The sequence below is a fragment of the Anolis carolinensis genome, chromosome 2 (genome assembly GCF_035594765.1).
Source record: "Anolis carolinensis isolate JA03-04 chromosome 2, rAnoCar3.1.pri, whole genome shotgun sequence".
NCBI classification, from domain to species: Eukaryota; Metazoa; Chordata; class Lepidosauria; order Squamata; family Dactyloidae; genus Anolis; species Anolis carolinensis.
Window position 1 is genome coordinate 19,036,950 of NC_085842.1, and position 15,814 is coordinate 19,052,763.

The 15,814-nt window shown below is 43.5% G+C and overlaps 2 protein-coding genes across 3 annotated transcripts in view; both read right to left on the reverse strand.

Moving 5' to 3' along the window:
• LOC100557053 (uncharacterized) overlaps positions 1–847 on the reverse strand; it is a 62,454-nt gene extending 61,607 nt beyond the window's left edge. The window contains exon 1 of the mRNA XM_062969289.1: positions 597–847. Coding sequence (XP_062825359.1) covers positions 597–831 — 235 coding nt within the window. The 5' untranslated portion in view covers positions 832–847. The remainder of the gene's footprint in view (positions 1–596) is intronic.
• A 2,293-nt stretch (positions 848–3,140) lies between these two features.
• Positions 3,141–10,723, reverse strand: LOC100568137 (zinc finger protein 154-like). 2 transcript variants are annotated; one of them, XM_062973425.1, is made up of 6 exons: positions 10,472–10,723; positions 9,407–9,874; positions 8,654–8,747; positions 7,008–7,078; positions 5,421–5,547; positions 3,141–5,010 (listed from the first exon to the last, which is right to left on the reverse strand). In XM_062973425.1, the coding sequence occupies exons 2-6, from the start codon at positions 9,869–9,871 to the stop codon at positions 3,896–3,898; spliced, it is 1,872 nt and encodes a 623-aa protein (XP_062829495.1). In that variant the 5' UTR covers positions 9,872–9,874; positions 10,472–10,723; the 3' UTR covers positions 3,141–3,895. The 2 variants fall into 2 exon arrangements, with proteins under 2 accessions (XP_062829495.1, XP_062829494.1); XM_062973424.1 differs by having other exon boundaries at positions 3,141–5,013; positions 10,472–10,722.
• Positions 10,724–15,814: the final 5,091 nt, after the last annotated feature.

Consider the following 15,814-nt stretch of genomic DNA (forward strand, 5'->3'; position numbering starts at 1 on the left):
GGCAAATAGAGGGAGAAGATGAAGATGAAGTACTTTGGCCACATCATGAGAAGACAGGGCAGCTTGGAGAAGAGAATGATGCTGGGGAAAATGGAAGGAAAAAGGAAGAGAGGGCGATCAAGGGCGAGATGGATGGAGGGTATCCTTGAAATGACTGGCTAGACCTTGATGGAGCTGGAGGTGGCCACGGCCGACAGGGAGCTCTGGCGTGAGCTGGTCCAAGAGGTCACAAAGAGTCTGAAGCGACTGAACAAATAAACAACAACAGGTACTAATTTTTAATTCAATATGTATTGTATGTGTTTCGAAGGCATTGAATAATTGCCATATGTAAGTCGCGTTGAGTCCCCCTCGGGGTAGAGAGAGGCGGGGTATAAATATGGCAAATAAATAAATGCAGATCCACCTAAGCGTAGCATTGCCTATAACCCACATTTCTCCGTCCCCCTTGTACTGCCCTTGTCTAAGAACCGCCCCCTTCCCCACAGCCCCCAAATCCCAAAGGAGGGCTGCAATGGAGGAGGAGGCCCCCACTGCCTCCAAAGATAGCCAGCCCCCTTCAGTCCTATGGAGAGGTCCTGGGAAAGAAGACTCACCACAAGGAGAAGAAAGGCTGCCCAAGGAGATAGGAGGGAGGAAGAGGAGGGAGGCCAAGGAAGGCTGGCCTGCTCTGGAGGACTGGGCGCCTCCCTCCTCTCCAACTTCCTTCTTTCCTAGGAATCCAAACTTCCTCCCCTTAACCCTTCCTTGGCTCCATTCAGCTGCAAGGGTCGCTTCCCTGCTTCTATCTGGGCTCCACACCCATGGAATCAGCCTGCCCAGAGCACGCATGCGCAGTCGAGCTTCATTGGCGGCATTGGACACACACTGTAGAATGAATGCACTTGGACTGCCCTGGCTCAGGGCTAGGGAATCCTAGGCGTTGTAGTTTCATGAGGAAGGGAATGATAAAAGACTTTGGAAATCTACAACTCCCAGGATTCCATAGCCTTGAGCCAGGGCACTCAACGTTGTACAGTAGAGTCTCACTTCTCCAACATAAACGGGCCGGCAGAACGTTGGATAAGTGAGTATCTTGGATAATAAGGAGGGATTAAGGAAAAGCCTATTAAACATCAAATTAGGTTATGATTTTACAAATTAAGCACCAAAACATCATGTTATACAACAAATTTGACAGAAAAAGTAGTTCAATACGCAGTAATGTTACGTTGTAATTACTGTATCACGATCTATTGAAAACATTGACTACAAAAATGCGTTGGATAATCCAGAACATTGGATAAGTGAGACTCTACTGTACCAAACTGTGTTAATTCCCTCAGTTAATACCCCCTGTTAAAACTGTGTTAACACCCGCTGAGGAGGAGTATAACATTATATGATCTCTCCCAATATATGGCTTTATAGCAGGCATGGGCAGACTTGGGCTCTCCGGGTGTTTTGAAATTCAGTTCCTATCGGCTGCTAGGAATTGTGGGAGTCAAAGTCCAAAACACCTGGAGGGCCCTACACTTGAGCCCAGCCTAATGTGATGGACACAGTGCGTTTCCAGATTTTAAGTGTAGGACTTGGTGGGATTTAGTAAATGTGATTGTGTTATTAACCGTAATTAATAATTGTTTCATCTTGAGATCACATGGCGTGAATATTTCCAGTCTGTGAACCCAGAAGTCTTTCTTTTCCTCTAAAGCAGCTGTAATACTAGTGGCACCTCAGAACCAAAGGCTAATCAATTGGACACACTCCATTTTTTTCATTCACAATGATAACACTATATAGCGCAATTATTGTTCCTGGGTTATCAATGTCATTTCCTTATTGACATTGGCTGGGCATTAGCTCAGCAGGCAGGAGCCCCCAGGTGGCGTAGTGGACTAAGTGACTTGAAGGTTGGGTTGCTGACCTGAAAGCTGCCAGGTTCGAATCCCACCCGGGGAGAGTGGGGATGAGCTCCCTCTATCAGCTCCAGCTCCATGTGGGGACATGAGAGAAACCTCCCACAAGGATGGTAAAAACATCAAAATATCCGGGCGTCCCCTGGGCAACGTCTTTGCAGACGGCCAATTCTCTCATTCCAGAAGCGACTCAGGTTGCTCCTGACATGAAAAAAAAAAAAGCTCAGCAGGCTAATCGCTAAGCTGTCAACTGCAGTAAATCTTGCCAACCAGAAGGTTGTCAGTTCAACCTTCCTAATGCCGTGACCCCTTAACACAGTTCATGTTGTGGTGACCCCCAACTATAAAATTATTTTTGTTGCTACTTCAGAACTGCAATTTTGCTACTGTTATGAATCGCAATGTAAATATCTGATATGCAGGATGTATTTTCATTCACTGGACCAAATTTGGAGCAAATACTTGATACACTCAGATTTGAATACTGGTGGGGTTGGAGGGGATCGATTTTGTCATTTGGGAGTTATAGTTAACCTATAATCAAAGAGCATTCTGAACTCCACCAATGATGGAATTGAACCAAACTTGGCACAAATACTCAATATGCCCAAATGTGAACATTGGTGGAGTTTGGGGAAAATATACCTTGACATTTAGGAGTTGCTGGGATTAGTTGCTGGGATTTATAGTTCACCTACAATCAAAGAGCCCCTTGAACCCCACCAACAGAATTGGACAAATTGAGCTTTTGGTAGAAGGATTCACCGTCGGTTTCCAAAAAGGAAGAGAAGGACAGGCAAAGAGATATTCAGCCTTCTCTGCCAAGGTGGTTCCTAAGACCATCAGAAATACATGTTTACTGATGGTCTTTGGTGGCCCCTCTGACATCCTCTCGCAACCCCCCCCCCCCCCCCCCGGGAGTCTTGACCCCCAGGTTGAGAAACACTGGCCTAGGGAAAGGAAGGGCATTATGGGTGGAAACGGAAACCTATACAGGGTGTTTGAAAAAGAACTCCCTATTCACCATTTAATTTAAATGGTGAATAGGGAGTTCTTTTTCAAACACCCTGTATTACACCTGACTCTAAAAAGGCCCCTGCTCACCTCCTGGAGATGAGTTTGCCATGTCAATGTTCACACAGGAACCCCCAAAGGCAGCAAACAGGGATGGTGTCAAAAGCTTGGAAATAATCAAAACCATGAGTGTGAAACCCACAAAAGTGAAATGAACACACACACCAGTTGGTAAGCTTGTATTTATTATAAATTATGATTTTTGCTCTGTACAGACACACATAGTTCCTTAGTATACACGGTTCAGGGGCATATCAAATTATCATTTAGCCTATAGAAATTCAAATACTAGTATAGAACATTGTACATTCTACAAAAATATGCAAAAAACATCAAAATGAAATAGAGAAGAAATTGGAATAACTCAAAATGCACATTACACTGGAAGACACAAATGGGTGCATGAAACATATCTGCCTCTTGAACTCAGATTCTCATACTATGTAAGCCCAAAGCTGCCTGAGGAATAAGGATATAATTGCTCCATCTCTTACAATTTAAACTTTACTGGAATACTCCATACCAACACCCATTTTTCATTCTCTTCAATTGCTCCATAATCTTCATTCTCCTCCTTTCATGAGGACATGTAACAAAGCCATATGATACTCTCCTCCAATACTTAGTAATCTTCTCTGGAGGCAATAAGTTCTCTTGCTAAGAACTATTGACTACATGGAACAGTCTTCTTTAGAAGACTTACATCTCTCCTGGGTGGAGTCTCTCGTGCCTCCCACACTTTTGCTATTTGAATGATTTGTTTCTTGTGTGAAGTCGGTTTCACAAAGACGACTTTTGAGAAAAAAACATGTTCCACATACTTGAAATTTACTCAGGAGCCTGATATTTAACTATATATTGTCCCTGAACAAACATTTTTCTCACTCCTGACATGTGCATGTTTTCTCACCCATGTGTAATCTCTATTCACTCACAAGGTACAATTCCTGATCAAAACATTTCCACACTGCTGGTGTTTCTCTATTTTCTCTTCTGTGTGGGTTCTGCAGTGACCTAGAAGTTGTGCATTCTGAGCATTTCCCACACCCTTGGCATTTACGTGGTCTCTCTCCTGTGTGCAGCCTCTGGTGGTTCACAAGGTATGAATTGCGAACAAAACATTTCCCGCACTCCTGGCATTTGTATGGCTTCTCTCCTGTGTGGATTCTCTGATGGCTCACACAACTTGAATTTTGAGAAAAACATTTCCCGCACTCCTGGCATTTGTATGGTTTCTCTCCTGTGTGGATTCTCTGGTGTCTCAAAAGTGATGACTTGGAAGGAAAACATTTCCCACACTCCTGGCATTGGTATGGCTTCTCCCCTGTGTGAAGTTTTTTGTGCCTCACCAAATGTGAACTGCAAGCAAAACATTTCCCACAATCTGGGCAATTGTATGGTTTCTCCCCTGTGTGGACTCTCTGGTGGCTCACAAGAGATGAACTCTGACTAAAGCACTTCCCACATTCCTGGCATTTGTATACTTTCTTTCCTATGTTGAGTCTCTCGTATGTCACAAGAGATGGCTCTTCAATTCCTTCAAAGATTTCTTGGTGGCTCAGATTTGACAATTTGTAATCAACACCTTTCCCTGATGTTTTACTTTTTAAATCGTTTTTCCCAACATGGAGCGTCTCATGAAGCAAAAGTGCCATCTTTTGGGGAAAACATTTCCCACACTCCTGGCATTGGTATGGCTTCTCTCCTGTGTGAAGTTTTTCGTGTCGCGCCAAGTGTGAACTGCGAGCAAAACATTTCCCACAATCTGGGCAGTTGTATGGTTTCTCCCCTGTGTGGACTCTCTGGTGGCTCACAAGAGATGAACTCTGACTAAAGCACTTCCCACATTCCTGGCATTTGTATACTTTCTTTCCTATGTTGAGTCTCTCGTAAGTCACAAGAGGTGGCTTTTCAATTCCTTCATTGAATTTGAAAGGCCTCTCTATGGCAGAATTTTCCTCTTCTGTGTGGATTTCTGTATGTCTGGGAAGCTCCTCTTTGTGCCCAAAATGCTTGGCGTTAGTCCTCTGGCAGTTAACTGCTGGGAAAAAGAAGAACAGAAAAAATCATTCCTGAGTCTGAGTGGAAAAGAACTCTCTGGGAGGGGAAACAGATCAAAATGAAATGATTCTTTAAACAACATTGGCAAGCATCCACTCCTTGAAAAAACATATAAGCCAGATGATCAAAAGTTATACTCCTCTCAGCTTCAGTCATGCAGAAGCTAGCTTGCCCGTATGGGAGGGAAAGTGAGATGGAAGACCATGCTCCTGCAAAGGGCATATTTTTTTTACGTTTCAGTTCTGTAGAAGTTTCAAAATATTAGGAAGGACACTTTAGCCCTGCCTTTAGGACCCCAGTGACTGGGATCATTTAGGGTACTGTTCCCGACAGGAAGATGCTATGGCAATTATGATACTGAAATCCCCATCAGTGTGGGAGCTTTACCAAGGAAGGCCACAATCCCATGGGTCTCCTCCATGATCTGTGTGTGCAGGATTCTCTGATCAGGATCAAGAAGAGCCCACTCCGCCGGGGAGAAATGGACAGCCACGTCCTCAGAGGTGAAAGGATCCTGGTGGAAAAAGAAAGCATTTCCTAATCACACAAGGTTATCAATGAACGGAGTGAAAGAAGCACTACAAAGTGGGATTTAAACCAGGCCTGGGCTAGCTTCAGCCCTCCCTCCAGGTGCTTTGGACTTCAACTCACACAATTTCTAACAGCCTATTTTCTAATAAAAAACATTTTACTTATCTGCCAAATTGAGTGGAAGTCCAAAATACCTGGGGGGGGGAGTTTGCCCATGCCTAGTTTAAACACTTCTGTTGCCTATTTGACAGGTCTACTTTGAAGGCATCCCCAGCTGCCTTCAAAGAAGAGCAAGAAAGAGCTAGGGCATCTATGCAGTAGTTGTTAGCTTCCTATACATAGCCGTTTGCCTTTGAAGGAAGTTTAGAAAGTTTCTTTAGGCAAGGAATACTCAGAGGTGGCTATTCCAATTCTTTAAATGTTATTTTGACCTATAAAGCCTCACACAACTCTGGTTCAGGCTATTTAAAGGTCCCTATTCTGCCATATGTACTCTCCCTGAATATATGTCAGATCTGCAGAGGGAACAGGGGAGAGGGCATTCTCAGGCCCCTTCTACATTGCCATATAATCCAGGTTATCAGATCAGATAATCCAGACTATCTGCTTTGAACTTGATTATATGAGTCAACACTGCCAGATAATCCAGTTCAAAGCAGATAATATGGATTTTATATGGCAGTGTAAAAGGGGCCTCTGTGGCTGCCTCTAGATTCTGGAGCTTCTTTCCCAGAAAGATTAGACTGGCATATCCCTTTTTTTTCAATTTGGCAGATAAATAAAATGTTTTGTGTTTCAACATTAAGTTGCATAAGCCCCATCACACCTTCCCATCATACATGAGAAAAGCGGTATAGAAATGCAGTAAATAAATACATGCATTCATACAGAATGTTCTGGACTTTTGTATTTCATGTGCCAAGGTGTGTTTTCTTCTTTAATTCTGATAGTCTAATCTCCTTTAAACTTTTGAGTATTTTAAATTTTACCTGTCGTGAGCTGCTTTGAGTCCCGAACTGGGAAAAAATAGCAACAATAAATTTAAAATGAGAAGAGGGAGAAAACTAAATGAGGCTACAGTCTGGTCCAGGAGTGGCCTCCTTACAATTTGTTCGGAGGGGAAAACAGAAGGAAAAAGGAGAAAAGGAGGAGGAAAGATGGTTTCCACTTTTTTTAGAAGTCAAGAAAAATAAAATCACAGAACAAGTAGAGCAGCTTTAACTCAGGATTAGACTGTTAGAATACACAACAAACCTTTTAAGAGCTCAAATTCCTCGGCCAAAATGAATGAATCTGTTTTATTACCTCCCCATTCATATTATTAGAAATTCTATTTTTAAAATTCCAGAAATGAAAAAAAAGTATGGACTTGGGCCATTTTTTAAAATCCAGAGTAAATGAAAACAACCATCTTGCTAGGACACTCAGGAATCCTCTCCTTACCTCAGTTGATTCCATTCCAGCAGCAAAAGGAAGAGACAGCTGAGGATTTGCTGTCAGTGTCTTTCCATCTCCTGTGAGAGACATCAAAGTGGAGGAAAGCAGTTCACATAGGCTTGTCTCAAAGATTACAATTATAGTCTTAAAAAAGAAGCCAATGAGAAAGTCACAGTAGCATTTTCTAGTCCAGTGAAATTTTAGGCTTTATGGCAGGCATCTGCAAACTTTGGCCTTCCAAGTGTTTTGAACTTCAACTCCCACAATTACAAACAGCCTACTGGATGTTAGGAATTGTGGGAGTTGAAGTCCAAGACCTGAAGGGCCAAGGTTTTCCCATGCCTGCTAAGGTGTTTGATCAGGTTCTTCTTCCCATGAAACCAGAAAAGTCACTGGGGATCCTGGGCCAGAATTTTCCTTTTTTAAAATTATTAAACATTTGTAATTTCATTTTTTACAATTAATTTTATTGACAGTCAACAACAATTCAATATACCGTAATGCAACACATTACTGCCTTCATTTCAAAGAAACCCACCCTCTCTCATCCCTCCCCAATTCATAACACACCTTTAAAAAATTCCGTCAAATCTTTCACACTTGCTTTTTTCAATACCTTCCTTTGCATATTATTATAATGGTATTCGTTTAGTGGTTAATCCACAGCTTTACTTGTTCATTGGTTGGTGTACATTTGCTATTGTTTCAATACATAAAACTAACAAATGATTTCCATCATTTCCATCAAGTCTCTTTTTGCTAACCTTATTTTGTATGTTAACTTTGCTGTTAGGATTATATCCATAATCCATATCTGGTTTAATTCTCTTTATAACTCAACAGTCTCATAGTATTATTTGTCAGGATCACCATATCAGCCTGGGATTGGCTGCTTCATTTCTCTGCCATAAAGAAGGGAGGTGGGTGAAGGGAGGCTGGGAACAGTTGTGGAAGATAGTGTAAATAAGACATCAGTTTTGTGAGGGAATTGAAACTGCATTTAACAGACTGTGGGCACACTAGTGGGCAAGTGGGAGTTGGTATATACAGGAGGTTTGAGCAGGAAAACTTTAGAACTGTCTTCTTAGGATTGTGGAAAGACGGAATAAACCACTTGTCTCCAGCGATTAATTGTTGTGAGCTTGATTTTAACTCCAAGATATTCCAGAGTCTGACATTATTGTTGTGAGGAAAAAACAACTGAGAGGAGAGGAATGAGGCTAGCTACAAATATATTGACAATGTAAGAGTATCTCAACAAAAAATAATCATAATCAAAATATTTTTTTCTTACTTGCCTCTCCTCGTGGCGGGTTACAGAATAATTAAAACACATAAACTTTGTAAAAATACCACAAATACACATATTAAAAATGTATTTCTAAAGAAAACTGCAAACACCAGTAAAATCACTCTAAAATTACACATTTTGCAACTGAATGTGTAGCTAGATCTACATGTCAAATTCTGAACGCCCTGCATGTGCGTCTTCCCAATTTCAAATTCTTTGTTGAGATTAATATACACACACACGCGTGCACAAGCCCTTCCAAAGGGAAACCTACACAAACAAAAACATCAAGGTGATTATGTCCAAACAGAATTACAGTATGTCCAAAGGGGAATTATGTCCAAAGACGGTTCATACTTACCCTGCAAAGACAAAGCCTTATTTCCCTCCTGCTTGATCTTCTTCTCCTGGAGACTCTGAGTGGGGTCTGATGCAGTGAGAATTAACTGAACTTCCTGAAAGAGCAGAAAGAATTCCAGGAAAACCCCCCTGAGATTTGAGACATTTGTGCAAAAGACCATCAAGAAAAAGTGACAATTGCACTACCCTTAATTCCTCGGAGTGGGAGTGAGCAGTCGCTGGGTACAAAGAGAAACAAGGTCCACCCTTGAACTGCATGCTGCCATACTGCCATGTTTTGTGCAGTAGCATCAAGAACATCTGTAAGAGGCAAAGCTAAAGGTTTCCCCTGACGTTAAGTCCAGTCATGTCTGACTCTGGAGGTTGGTGCTTATCTCCATTTCTAAGCCGAAGAGCCGGCGTTGTCCGTAGACACCTCCAAGGTCATGTGGCTAGCATGACTGGATGGAGTGCTGTTACCTTCCCGCCAGAGCGGTACCTATTGATCTATTCACATTGGCATGTTTTCGAACTGCTAGGTTGGCAGAAGCTGGGGCTAACAGTGGGAGCTCATTCCGCTCCCAGGATTTGAACCTGGGACCTTTTGGTCTGTATCTTCCTCTAGGAAAATGGCTAGGAAAAGGGGCAGAGGGAACAGGGTCTTGCTTATCCCCCACATTGGGTCCCATCTTGGAAGAAAGGCGAGATATACATTTAGTCAAACCAAATATACAGTACATTCAGCTTTACAGAAACCAAGAGGAAATGCTCTCACCTGTTCTTTCTGCTTCTTGTCCTCTGCCCGACTCAGGAGGAAGCCTTCTGCCAGGGCCACCGCCTGGGAACAAGTCTCTGCCCCACACTCTCGGACCCAGCTCCCCATCTCTGGGGGCAGGATGCTCAGGAACTGCTCCAGGATCACCAGGTCCAGCATCTCAGCCTTGGTGTGTTGCTCTGGCTTCAGCCACTGGCGGCAGAGTTCATGGAGGCGACTGCAAACGTCTCGGGGGACCTCACCCTCTTGGTAGGAAAGCTGTCTGAAGCACTGGCGCTGCATGTCTGAGCTATAAAGGTCCACACTCAGGAATTTCTGTGTAGTTTCCCCCCGGGACGCCCCACTGCTCTCACGGACCCCACCTGCTTCAGGTCCAGGTGACTTGGGTCTCTTCATGTTTGAACTAGTGGTCGACGAAGATGTAAATTGGATCCAAGATGCTTTTTCACCTTCTCTTGGGAACATTCCCTGAAAATTTATCCAAAAACAAGTCATTGTTGTGTTAGAGATTATTGGCAAAGAATCAAATATCTGTGCAGGAAAAGCAAGTTAATGAGCAGAATTAAACATAAGGCTTTGGGGGACAGACAAGTTAATAAAGAAAAAAACAGATGAAATAAACAAAATAGACAGATTAAACAATTAGTTTAAAAGCATTAGTTTAAAACACATTTAAAACATAGTAATTACTAACTGGAGCTACGTACAGAGAGAAGCTCCACTGGCTGCCAGTCCGTTTCCAAGCTAAATACGAAGTGCTGGTAGTTACCTATAAAGCCCTAAGCCAGATGTTTCCAACCTTTGGGCTTCCAGTGTTTTGGACTTCATCTCCCACACTTCCCAGCAGCTGGTAAACTGGCTGGGATTTCTGGGAGTTGAAAGTCCAAAACACCTGGAGGTCCAGACGTTGGGAACCACTGCCCTAAATGGTTCAGGTCCAGGCTATTTGTCAAATTGCACTTCCTTGTATAGACCATCTCTGGCAATTTGGTGTATACAAAAACCTCACTCCCATTCGCCTTTCAGCCCTAGATGGAGAAGGCCTGGGAATAAGGAAGGACTCACCAGGAGAAGAGGAAAACCGCCGAAGAAGACACGCTTCGGGGAGAGAGGAGGGGGGGGGGAATAAAAAGCCAGGTTTCTTATATCTTTTGGGCCTTCTTTGTTTCAAGGTCCTTTCCTTGATTTGTCATGCCTTCTTGTTTGGTTTTTTGGGGGGAGGTGTTTCCAACCGGCCCTTTTCAATGTTGTACCACTTTTTCCCCCTCCAGCGGGAAACTACCCGAGCCCCTTCTTTGAACGGCTTCCGTTTCCGCTCAGGTGATGTGGGGAAACCAGGCTCTCGGCGTAAACAAAGGAGACCGGCAGGCTCCGCCTCCGGAAGGTGCAGTGAGCATTCTCTTAAAGGTGCAGTGTTTTTATTAGCCATGGCTCAATTCTATGCAATCCAGGGAGTTTTAAAGTTATATACATTAGAATATGAGGCTGTTTCTACAACGGAAAAAGATCATTCATCTTAGTAATCTTTAAGACTATTTCATTTAAATGGCCAAAGTAGAATATATATATAGATAGATAGATAGATATGTATAACACACATATCATTAAGTCTAGTCGTGTCTGACTCTGTGGGTTGGTGCTCGTCTCCATTTCGAAGATGAAGAGCCGGCGTTGTCTGTAGACGTCTCCAAGGTCATGTGGCCACTGGCATGACTGCATGGAGCGCTGTTACCATTTTCTGTGTTTCATTATATTCTGGTCATATTTTTTTTATTGTTTTCTCTGTCAGAATTTTCATTTATTTTTGTTTTGGGGAAAATGGCTACCCTGTTTCCCCGAAAATAAGACATCCCCAAAAAATAAGACCTAGTAGAAGTTTTGCTGAATTGTTAAATATAAGGCCTCACCCAAAAGTAAGACCTAGCAAAGATTTTGTTTGGAAGCATGCCCAACGAACAGAACACCAGAGCATTCAGGATTGGTAAATGTACAGACCAGTTGTACATGGAAATAAAGGTAGTAACAAGAAATTCTTGATAGGATTCAGTTTGTCTGGTTATGTTGGTTTGTGATTACAACTACTGTACAGTATATAATAAATGTTCATTTTTAAAACAATAAATGTGAATTCTTCTTCATGGAAAAATAAGACATCCCCTGATAATAAGACCTAGCACATCTTTGGGAGCAAAAATTAATATAAGACACTGTCTTATTTTCGGGGAAACATGGTATCTATAAGCTGGTAATACCAATACTCATAAACCAGAGGTTTATTCTCAATGGCCAGAGAGGATGTCAGCAAAGAAAGCAACTCAAAGCACTGACACAATGCAATTGTGAACACAGAGTATATTTATAACATGGTGACAGCTGTTTAAGACTCCCGCACTACTGGTACCTCTCGATTGCCTCAGAAAGTGTCCGGCTAGGGAACAATAAGAAACGCTATTGGAAAGGAATGTGATTTTGCAATCAGAAATGGGCTTAATGCCCTAGCTCATAGAATCATAGAATAGTAGAGTTGGAAGAGACCACATGGGCCATCTAGTCCAACCCCCTGCTAAGAAGCAGGAAATCGCATTCAAAGCACCCCCGACAGATGGCCATCCAGCCTCTGCTTAAAAGCCTCCAAGGAAGGAGCCTCCACCACAGTCCGGGGGAGAGAGTTCCACTGTCGAACAGCTCTCACAGTGAGGAAGTTCTTCCTGATGTTCAGGTGGAATCTCCTTTCCTGTAGTTTGAAGCCATTGTTCCGTGTCCTAGTCTGCAGGGCAGCAGAAAACAAGCTTGCTCCCTCCTCCCTATGACTTCCCTTCACATATTTGTACATGGCTATCATGTCTCCTCTCAGCCTTCTCTTCTGCAGGCTAAACATGCCCAGCTCTTTAAGCCGCTCCTCATAGGGCTTGTTCTCCAGACCCTTAATCATTTTAGTCGCCCTCCTCTGGACGCTTTCCAGCTTGTCAACATCTCCCTTCAACTGTGGTGCCCAAAATTGGACACAGTATTCCAGGTGTGGTCTGACCAAGGCAGAATAGAGGGGGAGCATAACTTCCCTGGATCTAGACGCTATTCCCCTATTGATGCAGGCCAGAATCCCATTGGCTTTTTTAGCAGCCGCATCACATTGTTGGCTCATGTTTAACTTGTTGTCCACAAGGACTCCAAGGTCTTTTTCGCACACACTGCTGTCAAGCCAGGCGTCCCCCATTCTGTATCTTTGATTTCCATTTTTTCTGCCGAAGTGAAGTATCTTGCATTTGTCCCTGTTGAACTTCATTTTGTTAGTTTTGGCCCATCTCTCTAGTCTGTCAAGATCGTTTTGAATTCTGCTCCTGTCTTCTGGAGTGTTAGCTATCCCTCCCAGTTTTGTGTCGTCTGCAAACTTGATGATCGTGCCTTCTAACCCTTCGTCTAAGTCGTTAATAAAGATGTTGAACAGAACCGGGCCCAGGACGGAGCCCTGCGCCACTCCACTTGTCACTTCTTTCCATGATGAAGACGACGCATTGGTGAGCACCCTTTGGGTTCGTCCGCTTAGCCAATTACAGATCCACCTAACCGTAGTTTTGTCTAGCCCACATTTTACTAGTTTGTTTGCCAGAAGGTCGTGGGGGACTTTGTCGAAGGCCTTACTGAAATCCAGGTACGCTACATCCACAGCATTCCCTGTATCGACCCAACTCGTAACTCTATCGAAAAAAGAGATCAGATTAGTCTGGCATGACTTGTTTTTGGTAAATCCGTGTTGACTATTAGCAATGACCGCATTTGTTTCTAAGTATTCGCAGACCACTTCCTTAATGATCTTTTCCGGAATTTTGCCTGGTATTGATGTGAGGCTGACCGGACGGTAATTGTTTGGGTCGTTCTTTTTTCCCTTCTTGAAGATAGGGACCACATTCGCTCTCCTCCAATCTGCTGGGACTTCTCCCGTTCTCCAAGAACTCTCGAAGATAATTGCCAGTGGTTCTGAAATAACTTCCGCTAGTTCCTTCAGTACTCTTGGGTGTAGCTGATCTGGCCCTGGGGACTTGAATTCGTTTAGAGAGGCCAAGTGTTCCTGGACAACTTGTTTCCCTATTTGGGGTTGGATTTCCCCCAATCCTTCGTCCATTCCGTGTTGCTGAGGTTGAAGATGGCTTTCTTTTTCTGAGAAGACCGAGGCAAAGAAGGCATTAAGTAGTTCTGCCTTTTCCCTGTCCCCTGTCGCCATCACCCCATCTTCTCCTTGCAATGGCCCTATCGCCTCCTTTTTCTTCCTTTTTCTACCAACGTAAGCAAAAAAGCCTTTTTTGTTGTTTTTTATGTCCCTGGCAAGCCTGAGCTCATTTTGCGCTTTAGCCTTGCGAACCTTTTCCCTACAGGTGTTGGCTATACGTTTGAATTCTTCTTTGGTGATTTCTCCCCTTTTCCACTTCTTGTGCATGTCACTTTTGAGCTTTAGCTCAGTTAGAAGTTCTTTGGACATCCATTCTGGCTTCTTTGCACTTGTCTTATTTTTCTTCTTTGTTGGCACTGTTTGCATTTGCGCCTTGAGTATTTCACTTTTGAAAAACTCCCATCCATCCTTAACTCCCTTGTTTTTTAATATCGGCGTCCATGGAATGCCGCTCAGTAATTCCTTCATTTTTTGGAAGTCAGCTCTCTTAAAGTCCAGAATGCGTGTTTGACTTGTCTTAGTTTCAGCATTCCTTTGTATTGCAAACTGCAGGAGCACATGGTCACTTGCCCCTAAGGATCCAACCACTTCAACTGTATTGATCAGGTCTTCCACATTTGTTAAGATTAGATCAAGAGTTGCTGATCCCCTTGTTGCCTCTTCTACCTTCTGGGCCATAAAATTATCTGCAAGGCAAGTGAGGAATTTGTTGGACTTTGTACTCTTGGCTGAGTTTGTTTTCCAGCAGATATCGGGATAATTGAAATCGCCCATGACTACTATATCTCTTCTTTGTGCCTGTTTGGTCAGCTGTTGACAGAAGGCTTCATCAAGTCCTTCATCCTGACTCGGAGGTCTGTAGTAGACACCCACGACAAGATCTTTTTGAGTCCCGGTTCCCTTGATTCTTATCCAGATGCTTTCAAGCTGGTTTCCCGGATTACAGTCTTGCATTTCTTCTGCAACGTAACTGTTTTTGACATATAAAGCTACTCCCCCTCCTCTCCCCTTTGTTCTATTTCTGTGAAAGAGGTTATAGCCCTCAATGGTTAAATTCCAGTGATGGGAGTCATCCCACCAGGTTTCAGTGATGCCTATGACATCGTATGTGTGGTGCTGTGCTAGGAGTTGGAGTTCGTCTTGCTTATTTCCCATGCTCTGAGCATTAGTGTAAAGACATGTAAGCCCCTGTGACCTCCCCTCGAACTGTTTATTTGGGATTATTGTGCTCTCTGTACTTGGTCCTTGCTGTGTTTGTGCAGCCCTCCGTTTAGCCTTTCGGCGGTTCCCTGTGGTCGTGGGTAATATAGTGTTCGCCAGGCTGTTGTTCCCCTCCCCCAGTGGATCTAGTTTAAAGTGCGCCTGATGAGGTTTGTGAGTCTGTGTGCAAAAAGATGTTTTCCTACTTGTGTGAGATGCACCCCATCGCTTGCCAGTAGTCCATCCTCTTGGAAGAGTAGACCATGGAAGCCAAAATGCTCCTCTTGGCACCATTTTCTGAGCCAGTTATTGACCTGTACTATTTTTCCGGCCCTTGTAGAGCCGTGTCCTACAACAGGGAGGAGGGATGAAAAGATCACATGTACATTATACAGTTTTAGCTTTGTTCCCAGAGCTCGAAAATCATTTGTGATCTTTTGAAAAGTATGCCTAGCGGTGTCATTGGGACCTACATGAATCAACATAAGGTGGGGAGGGTGATGGGGCTTTAGGAGCCTGCTGAGCCTCTGAGTGATATGGTGTATTTTTGCCCCCGGGAGGCAGCATGTTTCTCGAGCCATCCCATCCGGTCTGGAAATGATGGCTTCCGTTCCTCTAAGGAGGGAGTCACCTACTACCAAGACCTGTTTCCTTTGAGGATTGACAGGGTCCCTTTTGTGCAAGACAGTGTGTATGTCCCCTGAAGAGTGTTCCTGTTGAAGTGAATCATGTAGGTGTAAAGTGTTGTCCTCCTCCTCAACATCCCCAGTGCATTCATCAATGACAATCCATTGAGATACATCCGAGAGCCCATTACTCTCCCAAGGATGTTCCTGTTGCTCCTGGTCTTTGATTGGGGATGGAGCATTTGCATGATTACATAAGTGTGACTGTGGTGATGCACTGTCCCCGTCAGGGCTATCCCCTGCGCATTGATCCAGGGTGGTCCACTGAGTGGTATCTAAGAAACTGTGGTCCTCCACAAGATGTGTTTCCTGATTGTATGTTAATGATGTAAGAATTTCAAATCTGTTGTGTAAATG

Coding starts and splice junctions, on each gene's coding strand:
- LOC100568137 (XM_062973424.1), bottom strand. CDS start 9,871: ATGTTCCCAAGAGAAGGTGAAAAAGCATCTTGGATCCAATTTACATCT. Junction 8,748..9,406: donor ACAAGAAGCAGAAAGAACAG/GTGAGAGCATTT, acceptor CTGCTCTTTCAG/GAAGTTCAGTTAATTCTCAC. Junction 5,548..7,007: donor CTGGAATGGAATCAACTGAG/GTAAGGAGAGGA, acceptor TTTTTCCACCAG/GATCCTTTCACCTCTGAGGA.